The 20881-nt window shown below is 42.9% G+C and overlaps 1 protein-coding gene across 1 annotated transcript in view; it reads right to left on the bottom strand.

Moving 5' to 3' along the window:
• The window catches only part of FANCI (FA complementation group I), a 112408-nt gene that overhangs the window by 45740 nt on the left and 45787 nt on the right, over window positions 1–20881 (bottom strand). Inside the window, exons 10-16 of the mRNA XM_073653252.1 lie at window positions 13025–13148; window positions 11777–11869; window positions 11535–11671; window positions 6911–7082; window positions 6752–6839; window positions 6512–6642; window positions 583–653 (exon numbers count right to left, since the gene is read on the bottom strand). Coding sequence (XP_073509353.1) covers window positions 583–653; window positions 6512–6642; window positions 6752–6839; window positions 6911–7082; window positions 11535–11671; window positions 11777–11869; window positions 13025–13148 — 816 coding nt within the window. The remainder of the gene's footprint in view (window positions 1–582; window positions 654–6511; window positions 6643–6751; window positions 6840–6910; window positions 7083–11534; window positions 11672–11776; window positions 11870–13024; window positions 13149–20881) is intronic.

Here is a 20881-nt window from a genome sequence, read left to right as displayed (position 1 = left end):
AAGGTTTTATGTACTGCTTTTGCCCTCTTTACTAAACATTACAAGTTTCTTTTGTGGTTTTGCTCATAGGTTTAAGGCTGATTTTCTGCTGAAGTGTAGAGAACGTTTTTTAGTACAAAGGAAACCTGCAAAAATGTACACAGAGCTGTATATATTTCTACTTAAATTTCACTTTTGTTTTTATAGGTGGTCAAAGTTTACAATTGTACAGCCTAGAATTACATAAATTGGGAGATACAGCCTTGCAGCACTGGGGTCCTGGGTTCAAATCCCACCAAGGACAACATCTGCAAGGAGTTTGTATGTTCTCTCCATGTTTGCATGAGTTTCCTCTGGGTTCTCCAGTTTCCTCCTACACACCAAAGACATACTGATAGGGAAGCCCCAATGGGGGCAGTGATGATAATGTCTGTAAAGCGCTGTGGAATTAATGGCACTATAAAAGTGAGTAAAATAAATAAAAATAAATATTCCATTATTTGGTGTGAACAAAGCCAAACCTAAGTAGATATATAAAGTGCAGACAATAGAGCAGAAACAAAGGAAGTTTTAAATTATTGCATTAAAACATAATAATAATACCTTGAAAACATGGCCTTCCGAAGAACAAGGATAACATTGTCCCTCACAGATACATTTATTTTTAAGACTGGCTGTAAAAGCAAGAGAGAAAAGCAAGAAATCTTGTCAAATTAAAACATTTGGATATCTCAGTGCCATGTTAACTTCTTGCCTACACATTTGACACAGTGATTACAAAGGGAGAATCTCTTTGTTATGCAACGTCAACCTGAGCCATGCATTATGTATAGCAAAATGCTTCAATTTGGGAAGAGATCATCTTTAAATAATTGAAGACGGTTGCTACATATGCACTATATGCCTGTGGCTGGACGTTATGGGAAATCATCAACTTCACAACACACTGCAATACTGTAGTTTATTGTATAGGTAATCAAGTGATCACAGTTTTAAGACACCTTAGAAAACTTATTAAAAATATGAGAATTGGTATATTTGTGTATATATATATATATATATATATATACACATATATATATATATATATATATATATATATATATATATATATATATATATATATATATATATATATATATATATATATATATATATAGTACAGACCAAAAGTTTGGACACACCTTCTCATTTAAAGATTTTTCTGTATTTTCATGACTATGAAAATTATACATTCACACTGAAGGCATCAAAACTATGAATTAACACATGTGGAATTATATACTTAACAAAAAAGTGTGAAACAACTGAAAATATGTCTTATATACTAGGTTCTTCAAAGTAGCCACCTTTTGCTTTGATGACTGCTTTGCACACTCTTGGCATTCTCTTGATGAGCTTCAAGAGGTAGTCACCGGAAATGGTTTTCATTTCACAGGTGTGCCCTGTCAGGTTTAATAAGTGGGATTTCTTGCTTTATAAATGGGGTTGGGACCATCAGTTGTGTTGTGCAGAAGTCAGGTGGATACACAGCTGATAATCCTACTGAATAGACTGTTAGAATTTGTATTATGGCAAGAAAAAAGCAGCTAAGAAAAAAAACGAGTGGACATCATTACTTTAAGAAATGAAGGTTAGTCAGTCCGAAAAATTGGGAAAACTTTGAAAGTGTCCCCAAGTGCAGCTGCAAAAACCATCAAGCGCTACGAAGAAACTGGCTCACATGAGGAAAGGAAGACCAAGAGTCACCTCTGCTTCTGAGGATAAGTTTATCCGAGTCACCAGCCTCAGAAATCGCAGGTGAACAGCAGCTCAGATTAGAGACCAGGTCAATGCCACACAGAGTTCTAGCAGCAGACACATCTCTTCAACAACTGTTAAGAGGAGACTTTGTGCAGCAGGCCTTCATGGTAAAATAGTTGCTAGGAAACCACTGCTAAGGACAGGCAACAAGCAGAAGAGACTTGTTTGGGCTAAAGAACACAAGGAATGGCCATTAGACCAGTGGAAATCTGTGCTTTGGTCTGATGAGTCCAAATTTGAGATCTTTGGTTCCAACCACCGTGTCTTTGTGCGACGCAGAAAAGGTGAACGGATGGACTCTACATGCCTGGTTCCCACCGTGAACAATGGAGGAGGAGGTGTGATGGTGTGGGGGTGCTTTGCTGGTGACACTGTTGGGGATTTATTCAAAATTGAAGGCATACTGAACCAGCATGGCTACCACAGCATCTTGCAGCAGCATTCTATTGCATCCGGTTTGCGTTTAGTTGGACCATAATTTATTTTTCAACAGGACAATGACCCCAAACACACCTCCAGGCTGTGTAAGGGCTATTTGACCAAGAAGGAGACCTGGCCTCCACAGTCACCAGACCTGAACCCAATCGAGATGGTTTGGGGTGAGCTGGACCGCAGAGTGAAGGCAAAAGGGCCAACAAGTGCTAAGCATCTCTGGGAACTCCGTCAAGATTGTTGGAAGACCATTTCCGGTGACTACCTCTTGAAGCTCATCAAGAGAATGCCAAGAGTGTGCAAAGCAGTCATGAAAGCAAAAGGTGGCTACTTTGAAGAACCTAGAATATAAGACATATTTTCAGTTATTTCACACTTTTTTGTTAAGTATATAATTCCACATGTGTTAATTCATAGTTTTGATGCCTTCAGTGTGAATGTACAATTTTCATAGTCAAGAAAATACAGAAAAATCTTCAAATGAGAAGGTGTGTCCAAACTTTTGGTCTGTACTATATATATATATATATAGATATATATATCGTTTTTCTTTACTTAGCTGATTTTTTTCTTGCCATAATACAAATTCTAACAGTCTATTCAGTAGGACTATCAGCTGTGTATCCACCTGACTTCGGCACAACACAACTGATGGTCCCAACCCCATTTATAAGGCAAGAAATCCCACTTATTAAACTTGACAGGGCACATCTGTGAAGTGAAAACCATTTCCGGTGACTACCTCTTGAAGCTCATCATTCACACTTTTTTGTTAAGTATATAATTCCACATGTGTTAATTCATAGTTTTGATGCCTTCAATGTGAATGTACAATTTTCATAGTCCTGAAAATACAGAAAAATCTTTAAATGAGAAGGTGTGTCCAAACTTTTGGTCTGTACTGTATATGTATATATATATATATATATATATATATATATATATATATATACACACACACACAACATATACACACACACAACATATACATTATATATATATATATACACATTATATATATATACACATTATATATATATATATATATATATATATATATATATATATATATATATATATATATATATATATATATATACACACACACACACACACATACATTAGATAGATAGATACACACAAAAATTATTTGAAATCTTAAAAAAAAAAACCTAAAAGTTAACATAAATCACCAAAAAAAGTTAGCTCCTCCTCAGCAGGTTACACCCACCAACAGGCACAAAGCTAATCAGTTAGGTAGAAAGCAGTAGGAGAAGCAATACATAAAAGAGTAGAAATGTATAGAAAGGGAAAGTGATGTGTCTCCCAGTGAAGGCTCCGAGAAAGAGATTCAGTGAGTACCCGAAATCCTCTTTTCTCTATCGCTTCATTAGGGGACACAGGAGACCACGGGATGTCCAAAAGCAGTCCCAAGTAGGGAAAAAACATCAACAACTAGGAAACAACAGTGTATGCATATTTCCTTCAGGTCAGGAGACGAGCAACTGCCGCTCAGGCTGGCATCTGCTGAGGCATAGGTATGAACTCTGTAAAATTTGGAAAATGTGTGAAAGGAAGACCAGGTAGCCGCCTTGCAAACCTGCAGAGCGGAGGCGTCGTGGCACACAGCCCAGGAGGCCCCTACTGCCAAAGTGGAGTGTATTAATCTTGTGGAGAGAGACAGGGACAACGACACCTTTCCGGAGAAGTGAAGAAATGGCTTTGAAAAGCCCTGGTACGAGAGTGGGATCTGTTGGTGGCCGGGACTCAAAGAAGCTGTCGAGGGGGAGAGAGGAAAACTATCTTGTATCCGGACAAGACAAGAGACCCTGTTGAATCTGTTTCTGTAAGATCTGTTCTGCGTGGGTGTCAGGATGGAGCTGGCTTGAAGGAGGGTCTCCTCTTTTCCAGAGAGTTGGATGGTTTATCCTGACAGAGGGGCCCTTCACTAGAGGGAAAGTGGCGAAAGAAGAAAAATGAAAAAACCTCAGTTTTGCCGAGGGTTGCAGGGGTCTGGGTTCAGGAATTAGGGTGCTTTTCGCATCGGTAATGTCTGACATGTTCTGGTCCAATTTTGCTCCAACGTGGCAAGAGCCTTGGAAAGGAAGGCTGGTGAGTGATCTTTTGGAATAAGTATCAATGCGCCATGCTTTGAGCCATATAGCCCTGCGGATGGCAACCACGTTGCTGAACGTTTCAGCGGCACAGCCGGCGGCATCTACGGAAGCAGAAAGGAGATATTTTCCTGCCTGAGCAATTTAGTTGGCTAAATCCACCAGATCGTCAAGTGGAGCCCCAGCAAAGATTCTCTGCCATAATTGCTTTGCCGAGGACAAAACGGATTTTGACACCCATGTGGCGGCGAAGTGAACACCAGATACGGGGTCAAGCCCGCAGATTCCAATGCTGACTTGGCTAGAGACTCAATGTCTATAAGTGGGCTACTTCAGGGATGCTCCATCAGATAGAGGGAAAATATTCTTGGAGGAAAGTCTGGATACCGGAGGATCCACAGCAGGAGATTCAGTCCACTTCTTGAGGAAACAGTATGTTCAATCGCTTCCTTCTTTGGTACCATTTGTCCGGGTGCTCCCACTCCCTACATAGGACACCCTCAAACTCCTTATGGTTAGCAAACAAACTGGGGACTTGCTTAACCTTTTTTTAAAGGAGACCGACTGGTCTGAAGGAGGGAAATCAACATTTTTTACATTTAAGGACTGATTGACGGGCAGGTTTAAACTGTCAACCATGTCCTTTAGTTTAGAGGCCTGGTCAGAGTCCAGGTCAGAGTCGCACTCGAAGCTGTGATTGGAATGAAGAACTGCGAGGGGCTCAGGTAAGGGAGAAAGTGAAGTGGAAAACAGTCTCGGAGGATCCAGGTGGTGATGGAGATCTAGAAGAGCTTGAACAGATCCGCTTCTTGGATCTGTGCCGAGACCTGCCGGAATCATGAGGAGTGGGAGAAGGTGTAGTCAGTCAGTGATCTAGAGTCAGAAGGCAGTTTAGGGAGACGGTCCAAAACAAAGTCCCAAGTGGTGAGACCCTGGTTAGGTTACCAACGTCCTGAGATAGGGACACGACCCACCCCAGAGGGAAGTGCGTGTTATCCTCGCAGGCAGTGGGGAGCTCCTGGGAGACCTTTGAGGGGCGACCGTAGTTAGAACAAGGGGGAGAGGAAATGTGCACTTGCAAGACGCACACGCAAAATGCATTATCAGGGTAGCAGGAGTGGAAGGGGAAACTACTCAGGAGGAGAGTGCCACGCTACTGTAGACTTCTGTGTGCCGGAGAAGATGACGATCTGAGTGAAAAAGGAGGCGGAGTCAAGAAAAAAGGGGCGCAGTTAGTCTGTTCGACCGTGATTGGGCGTGAACAAGAGGAAAACTGATACGAGGAAAGCAGGGACAGAGCCGCAAAAGAGGTTGCAGGAGACCCGCACACTGACATTTGGTGGGTGGGCTTCACCGGGATGTGGGCAGACCTCGCTTGACAGCTAAGTCACAGCAAGTCGGCCCCTAAATTACTGATGTAGGCTGGGGGGAAGTGACTGCAATGGCGAAGGGACCAGACCCTTGTCTACCTCCTACTCATACTAAGCTAAAACTGATTAGCTTTGTGCCAGTCGGTGGGTGTACCCTGCTGAGGAAGAGCCAACTTTTTTTGCCAAGTGTCAGCCTCCTAGCGACAGCAGCATACACCCCATGGTCTCCTGTGTCCCCCAATAAGGCAATAGAGAAAAATCAAGTTTAGTACTGCCATGTGCATATTTGCAAGAACTAATAAAATATCTAAATATTTATTCCATTAGGTGAACACCAAAACAAAATACTAGAATTGCCTTTTTCAGTTGCTGCACTTGCCCCAAAAAATGCAATGACAAGTGATCAAAACATTGTATCAAGCCGAAAATAGTATCAATAAAAACGACAGATCTACAAACAAAAAACAAGCTCTTGTACAGCTCCATTGACAAAAGAATAAAAAAAAATTGTAAGTCTCAGAAAGTGGCGGCACAAACCAAATCTTTTATTCTTTGCAAAGTTCAGGTTTATTTTCTAACCACTAAAACATAACTGAATAATTTAGAAATCTGGTATCCCTGCAATCGAGCTGATCTGGAAAATTATAAAAAGAGTAGCTAGGTAATTTTTATAATACAATAAAATCAGTAAAAACAAAACCCAAACAGCAATGGCAGAATTCATTTTTTTCCACCATTTCACAGCAATTAAAATATGTTAAATGTTTTTCAGTACATTGTATAGTAAAATGAATGGTGGCATTAAAAAAATACCTGTAAAGCTTTAAGAAGACCTTGAACAGTGGCGAACGGTAAGTAGAAGAGATGGTCAAATGTGGCGATCAGCTTAGAGGACGAATTCTGCATTAGAAGAGGTGTTGCAAATACAATGTCCGAGAAAAAATCTGCAAAACATATTCTAAGACATTATTTGTGTAATGACCTTTGGCTTCCCTGCAGTGCTTACTATTATCCCTGTCCATAAATCAGGAACTTAAAAACACATCAATTCACCTATAAAGTGACTTGTGGGAGAAGTTGCCTTAGTAACAACACGATTCAAAACTTCCTCCAAAATCACACTCCTTATTGGCTCATGGACCTAAAAACATGAAAACACTTAATATTTTACACCCTTAGAAAAGGAATAAGAAGAAAATTCAACAACTTTACCTTGAAGGTTTCTAGTAAAATTCTGGATCCCAGCTGACTGGCCTGTTGACTTGGTGATCCTACAGTCGCCTCCGACATTTTTGCACCTGGAACTATTTTAGGTCCATATGAATCCATTAGGAGAAAGCCAAGCTCTACAAGCCCTTGGGTGACATGATCCCAACCAAATACACTGAGACAGAAAATTTTGTATTACATTATATGAAAAATTATAATGGAATATTTGAGTGCTGTTCACATTTGGTGGCAATGAAATGGCACTATGGTGTGCATCTACAGGTCGTGTTCTCTGGGAAAGCTTCCAGGGTACACAACAATGGTGTCCATAATCCACCATGCTAGCCAAAAGAGCATCCTTTTATCACAATATAGAAAGTGTAGACTGCTATGCTTCCCTATGAAGTGGGACACAATAAAAAATACAAATGTATAGGTTGGGGAATACTTACAACATCTGCCTCCAACGAAACGTGAATAGACCACACAACCGAGTCTAATGGTTTTAATAAACATTTTATAATTCTTTGGTCATGTTGCTGCAGAAGCGTCTCAAAATTTGAGTAGTGTTACAGTTGAAACCAGAAGTTTACATGCACAATATAAAAATACACATATGTATGTTTTTCTCAATGTCTGACATGAAATCAAATAAACCTTTCCCGTTTTAGGTCAATTAGGATTACCATAATTTTTAATATTTGCCAAATGCCAGAATAATATGAGAGAGAGAGAGAAAAGAGAGAGAGCGAAAGAGAGAGCGAAAGAGAGAAAGAGAGAGAAAAGAGAGAGAAAAGAGAGAGAAAAGAGAGAGAAAAGAGAGAGAAAAGAGAGAGAAAAGAGAGAGAAAAGAGAGAGAAAAGAGAGAGAAAAGAGAGAGAAAAGAGAGAGAAAAGAGAGAGAAAAGAGAGAGAAAAGAGAGAGAAAAGAGAGAGAGAGAAAAGAGAGAGAGAGAAAAGAGAGAGAGAGAAAAGAAGAGAGAGAGAAAAGAGAAGAGAGAAAAGAGAGAGAGAGAAAAGAGAGAGAGAGAGAGAGAAAAGAGAGAGAGGGAGAGAAAAGAGAGAGAGAGGAGAGAATGTTTCAAGGCATTTTTATTACTTACTGCAAAGTCAAAGTGGCCCATATTAAAAACGGAACCGACACTTAATCAAGTCTTTGAGAGACCATTAATGACAGCAAGGCGGGGTAAAAGCTTAAAAGACTCTTTGGTAAGAAGCCACTATGTCGCCCCCTCAACTACTCTGTTCGGAGTTGGAAAACCAAAGTGGGGTTGCTATCCGTGTGGGTCCTGTTTGGCTTGCAGGAATATAGAGAGGGCCATGACATTCTCATCCACGGATGGCGCACGGAACTTTAAGATTACTCGTCATATTTCCTGTAGCTCCACGCATATTATTTATGTGGCCCAATGTTCCTGCAATTTGAGTTATGTGGGGCTTACATCTAGGGAATTTCGGGTCCGAGTGAGAGAACACGTGCGAGCTATAGTGGCGGCACGTGAGGTCTCTGATTTAGCGCTACTTAAGACCATCCCGCGGCACTTCAAGCTGCGCCACAACTGTGACCCCTCATGCCTCAAATTTAGAGGCATTGATCAGATATACCTCGGTAGTCGGGGTGGGGACCACAAGCGAATTTTGGCGCAGCTGGAGTGCCGCTGGATAGCTGTCCTGGACACTGTGACCCCTGGGGGTCTCAATGAGCTCAATAGTTTTGCTCCTTATTTGTAGATTGATCCTTTTTCTTTCTCTCTCCCCTTTTTACTTATGTGTGGATTTTAAATTATTATTTGTTTTATTGTCTTTTTCAGTATATTTGCTTTTTGGGTACATACTTGGACCATAATTTGGACTGATTTCAACTTTATCTGGACATGCCCTTTTCAGTATGGATGAAATGAATTCCTCACATGTTAAACTTTGGATACCATCAACGTAATATGATCTACACAAAAAAGCCCCATTGATGATACAGAGGACATATATCTTTATTTATACTTTTCTGACTATGAGATGTGGGTATTAGAACTTTGTGGACTGATAATTTATGATGACTATATTCATTTCTCCTTCTTTTTGGCATGTCCTGATGGCACATACAATGGGTGTTTATGCTGTGCTTACATATACTGTTACCAAATGCATGGCCTGTATGTATCTAAATACTTGCCCAGTTGCTATTTCTTCCTTACGTTGTCTATCGCTGAGCTGCGCGTGTGCAGGTCCGCCCCGGCCCGTCGCGTCATGAAGGCTTCCGTATGATGGGGAGGTGGGCCTCTGACGTCACTGGAACGCATTGTTCCGGCCCCGTCAGGAAATGGCCGGATATGACGCGTCTCGGGGGGGCGGTAACTCTCACACGCGCCGCATACACCGGCATTGACACCGGCATCTTAATTATTCTGGGCATTTAAAAATGGCGATCCACACGTTCCATCACAGCCTCCAGAAGAAGCAACACGCGAAACGCGCGTCGGGGCTTCAGTGCGGCATAGGGGTTACTGCACAGATGGGTGAGTCATTCAGGAGCTTGTATCACATAACCTGCACTAACCTTATGGCACATAACTTGATGGGGTAGTCTAATATGTACAGCTTACATTATCTTTTATCTCATCTGAAGGATGATGATTTTTCTAGCCATATATATTTATATTGTATTTTTTGACTATAGAATTAGCACATTGTGGCTTACCTTTATCTCATATGTTTGGATCTTGGTATTCTATACATATAGATTTTGTTGCTGTGGACTGATGACTCGCGATATATTTCTTTAGTGCCCGTCTTCATATTTTCCATATTTCCTGAATGACACCATCTGAACCCAGATCTATTTGCCAAACTGATTTTGTGTGATTCTTACCCCAAGGGACCTATTTAATGTCTTAAGCAAATTGTGTGTGTCTTTTTTATATTGGAATTTAATAAAATTTATATTTTAGTAGTTCTGTTGTCCTGTGGGATTTATACTCCATTTATTTGTAGGAGAAAAGTCAAAAATTTACATACATTTCATTAGTATTTGGTACCATTGCCCTTAAACTGAATGACTTGGGTCAAATGTTTGGGATATCCCTCCACAAGCTTCTCACAATAGTTTGTCAGAATTTGGGCCCATTCCTCCTGAAAAAAACTGGTGTAACTGATCCAGGTTTGTAGGTCGCCTTGCTCACACCTGCCTTTTCAGCTTTGCCCATAAATTTTCAATAGGATTGAGATCAGGGCTTTGTGATGGCCACCCCAAGACATTGACTTTGTTATCCTTAAGCCACTTTGTTACCATTTTGGCAGTATGGTTTGGGTCATTGTCCATTTGGAAGACCAATTTTCTTCCAAGCATTAACATCCTGGTTGATGTCGAGATGTTGCTTCAGTATTGCCGCATAATCTTCTTTTCTCATGATGCCATCTATTTTGTGAAGAGCAAAAGTCCCTCCTGCAGCAAAACAACCCCACAACATGATGCTGCCACCCTGGTGTTTCACAGTTGGGATGGTGTTCTTAGGCTTCCAAGCTTCTCCCTTTTTTCTCCAAACGTAACGATGGTCATTATGCCCAAAAAGTTCAATTTTAGTTTCATCAGACCACAGGACATGTCTCCAAAAATTAAGGACTTTGTTCCTGTGTGCATTTACAAACATTAATCTGGCTTTATGTTTCTTTTGGAGTAATGGCTTCTTCCTGGCAGAGTGGCCTTTCAGCCCATGTTGATACAGTACTTGTTTCACTGTGGTTATTGACACAATATTACCAGCTTCCGCCATCATTTTCACAAGGTCTTTTGCTTTTGTCCTTGGGTTGATATGCACATGTCGGTCCAAAGCACGTTCATCTCTGGGACACAGAACCCATCTCCTTTCTGAGCAGTATGATGGCTGGACATTCCAATCTTGTTTGTACTTGCGTATAATTGTTTGTACAGATGAACAAGGCACCTTCAGGTATCTTGAAATTGTACCCAAGGATGAGCCAAACTTGTGCAAGTCTACAATTCTCTTCCTGATATCTTGGCTGATTTCTTTAGACTTTGCCATGATGCTACACAAAGAAGCTTCCAAACACCTGACATCATCATATGGGCAGTCCAGAATTGTTTAAAGGCATAGTAATCTTAGTGTATGTAAACTTTTAACTTTGCAGTAAGTAATAAAAATGCCTTAAAACATTCTCTCTCATTGTTCTGGCATTTGGCAAATATTAAAAATTATGGTTATACTAATTGACCTAAAACGGGAAAGGTTTATACTGATTTCATGTCACATATTGAGAAAAACATGTATAAATGGGTCTTTTTATATAGTGTACATAAACTTCTGGTTTCAACTGTATATATCATGCCCATTTAGCTTTTATATATCATACCAATATAAGCTAGGTGCCTGAACATATAAAATATCATATACAAATCTATTTGAAATATTTTTCACAATAATTTTACCATTTTACTTCAGCACAAAAGCTTAAAATCTGAATCACGTTCTAGGTTTGACAATCCAAACATAAGTTAAAGAAGAGTACTTATTATAACGCTGAGATCCGGTTTTAGGTTACCTCTATACTAATCACTAGGAACATAAATTCTACTTTTATGACTGCAAGCAGCATCCTGCATTCACCTTCCATACCTGTTTTTCACAATTTCAAGGAGCATTGTGGAGAGACAGGGCGGCTGTGGTACTAAATCACGAAGAAATTTTGAGCCTTGCTGAAACTGAAAGTCTTTAAAACCTTTGGATATAGTAGTTTTCAGGAAATCAAATACCTGGACAACAATGAAAATGGAGTACAAAAATCAGCCAGTGCTAATATAATTTATGTGAGCAGTAGAGTAACATCAATACACTGTGCAGACCAGACTATACATTACCTGTTTCTCAAACCTTTGTATTCTGGATACAGACAACAGGAGGGCGACACTGAAAGGACACAAGAATTTACTGGAGTCTCCTTGCTGCCCAGCCTAGAAAGAAAACAGACAGAACACATTACATAATGAAGCACATTCTTATATGAAAAGTCTCATTCTATAATAGCTAATTCCTGACTCCTGCCTTTTTACTATATACGGTACTTGTATTCCCCCATACAATTCTGGAGTATTTTTTTCTTGGAATTCTACATTTTCACATTCCTCGGTTTTTCCTTATGGAAATGCATAAATAAATGGACAACGAGGCATTATTATTGATCTCATCAACAAGCGTATCCCTACACAGTCTGATGCTGGAAGGACAGATTGAATGGAGCCGGATAGAAATGAGCGAACTCGAACTGTAAACTTCGGGGTTCGTACCAGACACTGACTTCTCCTGGAGGTCCGTTTTTCAGTTCAGGAGGAAAGAGAGATTGACAGAGAGTCAGAGAGAGACATTGATTTTCCAGCTCGAAAGTTCGGGTCCCCATTGATTTCAATAGAGTTCAGGTTCAAGTTCAGGTGCAGTTCTGCTACCCAAACCAAACCGTGGACTAAAGTTTGGTCAGGTACCAGAACCCGAATTTCAACGGGTCCACTCATCTCTAGTGCTGGAGTATGGATCCACCCGTAGCCCATTAACAAGCAGGAAAGTAATATTCATTGCCAAGAGGAATAACAAAGGAATAATATAACACAGAATCCAAAGGAGAAAAAAAAGCTTCTAAACTACAATTTTATCGGGAATGAAAGTATTAAAGAAAAAGCAGACAGGAATTCATTAAAAAGGTTGCCACATAATGACAACCCCAGCCCATAAGCTTTATAATGTGACCATGTCCCTAAATGGGCTAGGACAGAGAGCCGCTGTGGTTGATTTCCCCCAGAATCGCATGCTTAACATGGTTCACCCATTTGATCTTTAGTTTGGCTGTAGCTAAAGGTATGGGATTATGAATACGCAAACTACTTCCCCACAGAGGACAAGTAGACATTTTTTAGCAGCTTTCTATTGAAATATAGGAAAATTGGAAGAAGGAAGAGGCAATGACAGAGCACAATCCAATGATCCTTCTTCTAAGTGTCCTTTTCATGTGCAGTATACCGCATCGCTATATTAAAAGGCAAACAGTCTATCAGCCACATGGCATAGGCTCTATATATCAGTAAGGGACAGACCAAGTAATTGCAGAAACTTTATACCTTCACCAGCTCTCGGCCCAGATCCTGGTCAAATTTAATAGCAAAGACAATGTGCAAGATAATGGTACCCTCAACTTGGCGAAGTTGTTCTTTTGGAAGAGCAGCATCGATCAGATCTAAAGAGCTAGAAGTACATAAGGCAACCCATTAATACAGAGCAGAAGGCCAATATACCAAAACCAATATTTTTATGTTAAAATGAAATTTTTCACCTCTCAAAATATAATTGTTATTAGTCGTAATTAGACTTCATCCAGACGTCTGTGGTTTTTTGCACCCACTGTAGTCTATGGGCATGTTATTCATGTTCATATGTCCGTTTAAAGATCAGATAAGGCACAAAGAGCAAAAAATGCAAGTCTGAATGAGATCTTATGAGATCTTATATTCAGGAAAAAGGTTCATTTTATTCTTAAAGAGCCTTTAGAAGTTTACTACAATGTGCCTTACTTATGCTTTTGATGGAGCACAAAACATTGAATGCTTAATTATGGTCTGCAAAAAAAATGAGACTATCACATATACAATGTTTAATGGAAAAGACACATTGATCCATTAAAAAAAACAAGTGAGAATAGTTCACTTAAATTCAATGCGTCTGTGAATACTGTAATGTGAATATACCTTTACGTACGTGTCAATGTATAGTGTTATTATCTCACCTCAACTAGACCTCCAAAGAATTAAAAAACATCAACATTAATGAAAAAATAATAAAAACCAGACCCCGTCCTCATGATAAAGTGGGAATGGTCTCTACATCAGGATGTCTTTCTTTAGATTTGTCTGAGGTGGGGCACTCCGGATGTGGATCTCATGGCGTCCAGGGTGAACAGGAAGGTGACGCAGCTTGTCTCCAGATCCCGTGACCCCGTAGTGGTGGGCGTCGATGCCCTGGCAATACCCTGGTCACAGTTCACACTACCTTATCTGTCCCTACCCCTTCACCTTCTTCACCAGCTGATGAAGAAGATCAAATTAGAGGAGATGCCGGTCATCCTGATCGCCCCATATTGGCCCAGGAGGTCCTGGTACACAGAGGTTGTCAATCTTCTTGCAGACGCTCCTTGGAAGCTCCCATACAGGCTAGATCTGCTTTCTCAGGGCCCCATCTTACACCGGAATTCCCGTCGCTCAATTTAACGGTGTGGCTGTTGAAACCATGGTACTGAGAGCGTCTGGTTTTTTTTTCAGAACCGGTGATTCAGACCATGATCCGGGCTAGGGAAACTTCATCTTCCCGAGTATACTACTGGACCTGGAAGGCCTTTTTCCGTTGGTGTGAGTGTAATCACACTGCGCCCATGAGTTTCTCCCTTCTGTAGATTTTGGGATTTCTTCAGGCTGGGCTCGACGTTGGACTTGCTCTCAGTTCTCTGAAAGGCCAAGTCTCTGCGCTTTCCATTATTTTCCAGAAAAATTTGGCTTCTCGCGCTCAGATTAAAACTTTTCTTCAGGGAGTGGCTCATGCTATCCCTCTGTACCGAACGCCAGTTGATCCTTGGGACCTTAATCTGGTCCTGGAGGCTCTTAGGAGTTCCCACTTTGAGCTTCTACGAGAAGTATCTCTGTCCCTTCTTTCTTGGAAGGTGGTTTTTCTCGTGGCAATCACCTCCATCCGACGCGTGTCGGAGCTGGCATCTCTCTCCTGTCGATCTCCTTTTCTAATCCTTCACCAGGACAAGGTAGTCTTGAGACCAGTGAGAGAGAAAAGAATCCATCTTGTTTGTCTGTGGTATCCATTTTGTTTTCACTCTTATGTAATGGTCATCAAGTAACACTGATGGGCAGTGAGGTTTCACATTACTATTCACTCCCCTATGGTTACTATTGGTTCATAGGTCGGAGGGAACTATTCCTTTGTCTCTGACCCTATTTAAAGTGCCACATGTGCTAATAAAGCAGAAATCTTTTCTAGTACACCATACAAGGCTGTGCTGTATTGATTTCCCGAGCGCTCGTAAAACAAATCTTATTAATTTGGAGTTCGGAAGGCATAGAAGAGAGCGTATTTTGCTCACACAGGTGCCTTCTATTCTTCCCAAGGTGGTCTCCTCCTTTCACCTCAATGAGGACATTGTACTACCCTCCCTTTGTTGACTCCATCTCACACTCTGGAATGTTCTCTGAATAGGTTGGACCTTGTCAGAGCTGTTCAGGTTTACCTGGCTAGGACCACCCCCTTCCGGAGGACGGATTCCCTCTTTGTTATTCCTGAAGGAGCATGGAGAGGCCCCCCAGCTTCCAAGGCTACAATTGCTCGCTGGATCCGGACGGAAATCCTGGAGGCATACCGGTGTAAGAACAGGATTCATCCCCCCGGGAGTTAAGCCCCAATTTACCAGAGCGGTGGGCGCCTCCTGGGCGATTCGTCATAGGGCATCCACCCTACAGCTTTGCAAAGTGGCAACCTAGTCCTCTATCCACACATTTGCTAAGTTTTACAGGGTTCATACCTACGCTTCAGCAGATGCCAGCCTAGTTATTTCCATATAGATTGTAACCTTGCGAGCAGGGCCCTCAATCCTCCTGTAACTGTTGAAATGTGATACACTGTATTGTTTATATTGTCTGTGTATGTCCCTACTTAATAGTAAAGTGCTGCGGAATATGTTGGCGCTATATAAATAAAAATTATATTATATTATTATAGGCAGGAGAATCCTGCAGGCCACAGTGGATAGTTCTCCGACCTGAAAGGAGTTGTTTACTGTTGTTTCTCTCCCCAGGGACTGCTTTGGGACGTCCCATGGTTTCCTGTGTCCCCCAATGAAGCGATAGAGAAAACAGGATTTTTGGTTACTCACCGTAAAATCTGTGGGGGGGGGGCACAAGGAGATATGGTATGATGCAGTGTGGGTCACGGCGATACAAGTGGGGTTCTCCTTGTGCCCCCCCGGCATCATAACCCCTTTCATGTGCGCTGATGAATGTTGGTAACTGTTCAGTCAGGAGTAGGGCTTTACATAGCCCTCTGGGAGATAGAATTTTTTTTCTCCACTTGGGGTCTTAATATTTTCAAGCTATACCTTTAACACCAGGTTGGTGATCTGACTGATAATCATGATACTTTCAAATACCTTGTCCTGAGCCCATCTACCTTATTCTGTGACTTTTGCATACCATTTTCTCCCATCCTAGCACATCTGCTAGAAGCTTTCTGGGGACATATTTTTTATATCTATACATGCTGATATAGTCTCCTGTTCATGTGAACATTCTTATATATGTTGTTGATTGCATCATCCTTTGTAGCTATCCGTTGATTAAATTTGTTTTTTGTTTTGTATATAATTGTCGAGATTGCTCTACATTATATCCCTAGTCATTCGGGAATCATTAAATGCTTGCGCACACATCCCGTTCGCAGGTTGTACACTTTGGCGTTCATACGTCTACTATACATGACTATTATTAAGGTTTGCCATGTGGAGGACAGTTTATATACCATGTCTATGGTTTTTTTAATTATTTTAAAATGTTGTGTCTCTGTTCAATACATTTTTTTGTATTTTTCTATTTGGAGGTGTGTTCGTCCCTATGTAGTGTCTTTCGCCTTCACACGAGTTGGCCACAGTTTTGTGAACCTCTGAAAAAAAGGACACCGCTAAACAGAGGCCAGACGAAGTCCAGAGTAAGGCTGGATTTACAAGTCCTGATATTTCCGGTACCGGAAAAACCAGTACTGGAGATATCTGTGTCCATGTGCACCTGTGTGCCATACATGTGACAACCGTGTGCCGCATCAGGAGCACACGTACCGGCGACTGGGAATCAGCGGTACAGTTAGCGCTGTTCCCCAAGCGCCGGGTGCGGAACACTGCCTTCATAATTGTCCCCTGCCAGCTCTGCGATCAGCGCGAGCAAAGGACAATCTTTAGAGTAGTATTCTGCTCCCGCTGTGCCCTGGTGTAAAAATAAGAATTAAATGAAAAAATCTTTATACTCACCTGTCCGAAAATGTCCCCTGCTGTAACCCATCTGACTGCTCACGCTGAGGAGAATGACTCGCTCCGGAGCTCGCTGGAGTATACAGGCGAGCATAAGGATTTTTTTATTTTATTCTTATTTTTGCACCAGGACACAGCGGAAGCAGAATACTACTCTCATTATTGTCCCTTGCTCGCGCTGATCACAGCGCAAGCAGGGGACAATGATGAGGGCTCAAGCAGGGGACAATGATGAGGGCAGCTTTCAGCACCTGGCGCTTGGGAACAGCGCTAACTGTACACTGATTCCCAGGCGCCGGTACGTGTCACACTGACGACACACGAATGTCATCAGTGTGGAAAGTTTTGCGGCCCGTGCAGCGCAAAAAATCCGGACATGTTAATGTGTTTTGCCCACAGACACATGGTCAGTGGAAACACACTGACATGTGCACAGACCAATTCATTTGAATGGGTTTGCGTGTGTATGTGTCTGACGGACGTGTGAAAGAGACCTCTGCAGCCTCATTATAGTGAATGGATCCCTCAGGGGTTTCATCTGAATTACGTAGGAGCTGTGTATATGGACATACTATTCTAGGAAAATCTGCGCTCAAGGAGGCAGATAGCACTCCGCCCCTCCCGAGTCTCGCCGTGTGGCTAAGCAGTACTGTACAGCCACATATGGGGTATTTCTACATTCAGCAAAAATTGTGTGACCAATTTTGGTGCCATTTTTACCCATTTCCAAGTGTGAAAATGTAAAATCTGGGGCTAAAACAAAACTTTGATGGTAAAAAGGAGATTTTTGTGTACTCACTGTAAAATCTCTTTCTCTTAGCCTCTAATTGGGGGACACAGGACCTTGGGCGTTATGCTGCTGTCCACTAGGAGGCGACACTAGGCTTAATCTGAAAAAGATTAACGGTGGCTCCTCCTCTGCAGTATACACCCCCTGACGGCGTCAGCCATGTTCAGTTTTGTGAAAAAGCAGTAGGAGGAACGTAACATGGATAACATAAACATAACTATAAGAAGGCAACTATGTACGAGCTCAAGAAAAAACACCAATATGAGAACTCAACGTAACAACGGCCCGAGACGGGCAACAGGGTGGGAGCTGTGTCCCCCAATTAGAGGCTAAGAGAAAGAGATTTTACGGTGAGTACACAAAAATCTCCTTTACTCTGTCGCCTCATTGGGGGACACAGGACCTTGGGACGTCCCAAAGCAGTCCCTGGGTGGGAAGCAATGGACGAATATTGTGTAGACAGGCCCCTATAATTGGGGCACTGCTGCCTGCAGGATACGTCTACCCAGGCTCGCATCTGCAGAGGATTGGGTATGAACCCTGTAGTGCTTGGTAAACGTGTGTAGACTAGTCCAGGTGGCTGCCTTACACACTTGTTGTGCCGAAGCCTGGTGCCGAATGGCCCAGGAGGCCCCTACCGCACGTGTAGAGTGTGCCGCAATACCTGCTGGAAGAGGAGAATTTTTGAGGCGGTAGGCCTCTTGTATGGTGGATTTGATCCACCTAGCAAGGGTAGCTTTGGAAACTGGCAGACTCTTGCGGCCGCCTTCCAGAAGAATGAAAAGAGAATCAGACTTCCGGAAGGACGCAGTCCTAGACACAGAGACGTAATGCCCGGACAGAGGGATGGCAGTGAAATTTCCTCATTGAGGTGGAAGTCGGACACAACCTTCGGAAGGAAGGATGGAACCGTAAAGAGAACTACCTTATCCTGGTAAAAAGCCAGGAAGGGTTGTCTGCAGGAGAGTGCTGTGAGTTCAGACACCCTGCGTAACGAGGTGATTGCCACTAGGAAAACCACCTTCTGGGATAGAAGGAGGAGTGAGACTTCCCTAAGGGGTTCAAAAGGTGTTTCCTGCAATGCTGTCAGCATGAGGTTGAGATCCCACTTCTCTAGTGGTCGTCTGTAGGGGGGAACCAATCGGGAAGCCCCCTGAAGAAATGTCTTTACTTGCGGCTTGTTAGCAATGTGCGTCTGAAAAAGCACAGAGAGAGCTGACACCTGGCTCTTACGAGAGCCCAGAGACAGTTTGGCCTCCAGACCCGATTGGAGAAATCCAAGTACCCTGGGGAGGGAATAAGGGAAAGGGGTCTGGTCACGAGAGTCGCACCAGGTAAAGAAAGCTTTCCAGGTACGGTAATAGATCTTCGCAGAGTTTGGCTTCCGTGCTCTGATCATGGTCTCAATGACGTCAGGCGAGAACCCTGACTTGGTTAAAACCCAGGTCTCAATGGCCATGCCGTCAAATTGAGGGCCCCTGAGTTCTTGAGGATGGTTGGAACTCCCACTTGCTTTATTTTTCTCACCACTCTGGATATGAGGGGAAGAGGTGGAAAGATGTACAGGAGCTGAAACGGAGTCCAGTCCTCAACTAGGGCGTCTGCTCCCAGCGACCGAGAGTCGTGTGTTCTGGCCATGAAGTTGGGGACTTTGGCATTGAAGTGGGATACCATAAGGTCCACATCCGGAGTCCCCCAGCGATGGCAGATCTGTTGAAAAACTTCGGGATGGAGAGACCACTCTCCCGAGTCCATTCCCTGCCGGCTGAGGAAGTCTGCTTCCCAGTTGTCTACCCCCGGGATGTGGACCACAGAGAGAACCGAACCTGTGTCTTCCGCCCAGTGGAGAATATGTGTCACTTCTCGCATCGCCTGGGCACTGCGGGTCCCCCCTTGATGATTTACATATGCCACAGCCGTGGCATTGTCTGACTGTACTCTGATGTGAGAGGCTGCCAGTAAATGATGGAAGGCTCTCAACGCCAGGAGAATGGTACGAATTTCCAAGATGTTAATGGGCATGGTCGCTTCTATTGGGGACCACTTGCCCTGTGCTCTGTGGTGCAGGTATACCGCAACCCAACAAGTCAGGCTCGCATCAGTGGTCAGAACTTTCCATTGACTCGTGAGAAAGGATTTCCCCTTTGTTAGCGAGGTTGGCTTGAGCCACCAGTGCAGGGATCTCTTGGTTGACTACGTCAGCTGAAACTCCCTGTCGAGGGAAAAAGGATTCCTGTCCCATGACTTGAGGATGGCTAATTGGAGAGGCCTTAGGTGAAACTGGGCAAATGGGACCGCTTCTATTGCCGCCACCATCCTGCCAAGGACTCTCATGGCAAACCGGAGAGACCGAGGGGGTTTGCGAAGTAGGGTGCGGACTCCTATTCGGAGAGGCAGTGCTTTGTCCTTGGGGAGGAGTACTAGACCCTTGAGGGTGTTGAATAACATTCCCAAAAAGGTCAGAGATTGACTCGGGGTTGGTGATGACTTTTTCAAGTTGACTAACCAGCCCAAACAACTCAGAATGTCGATTGCGATTGAGATGCTGATTTCGCAGTCCTTGAAGGTGGGAGCTTTGATGAGGAGATCGTCCAGATATGGAACGACTATTATGCCTCTGGAGTGCAGGATGTCCATGGTGACTGCCATGACCTTGGTGAACACTCTGGGAGCCGTGGCGAGTCCGAAAGGGAGAGCCACGAACTGGTAGTGTTCCTGGTCGATTGCGAACCTGAGAAATCTCTGATGAGCCGGTGCAATTGGTATATGTAGGTATGCATCTTGAATGTCTATGGAGGCGAGAAATTCTCCCTTCTCCATGGACGCAATGATGGACCGAAGGGACTCCATGCGAAAGTGACGTACCCGTACATATTTGTTGAGCTGTTTTAGATCCAATATGGGCCGTACGCTGCCTCCTTTTTTGGGGACTACGAATAAATTCGAGTAGAACCCTTGGAAACGCTCGGCCGTGGGGACCGTTACTATGACACCTGCTTGGAGAAGTAATGAAACCGCGTGGTGGAAGGCACGAGCCTTGGCTGGCGGTTTTGGGGGAACAGACAGGAAGAATCTGTTTGGCGGGTTGGAAGTGAACTCTATCTTGTATCCTGAAGA

Source organism: Phyllobates terribilis, unplaced genomic scaffold (assembly GCF_046119375.1).
Source record: "Phyllobates terribilis strain yellow unplaced genomic scaffold, ASM4611937v1 Scaffold_11__3_contigs__length_659146591, whole genome shotgun sequence".
Lineage (NCBI taxonomy): Eukaryota > Metazoa > Chordata > Amphibia > Anura > Dendrobatidae > Phyllobates > Phyllobates terribilis.
This window is presented reverse-complemented; position numbering and strand designations above follow the sequence as displayed.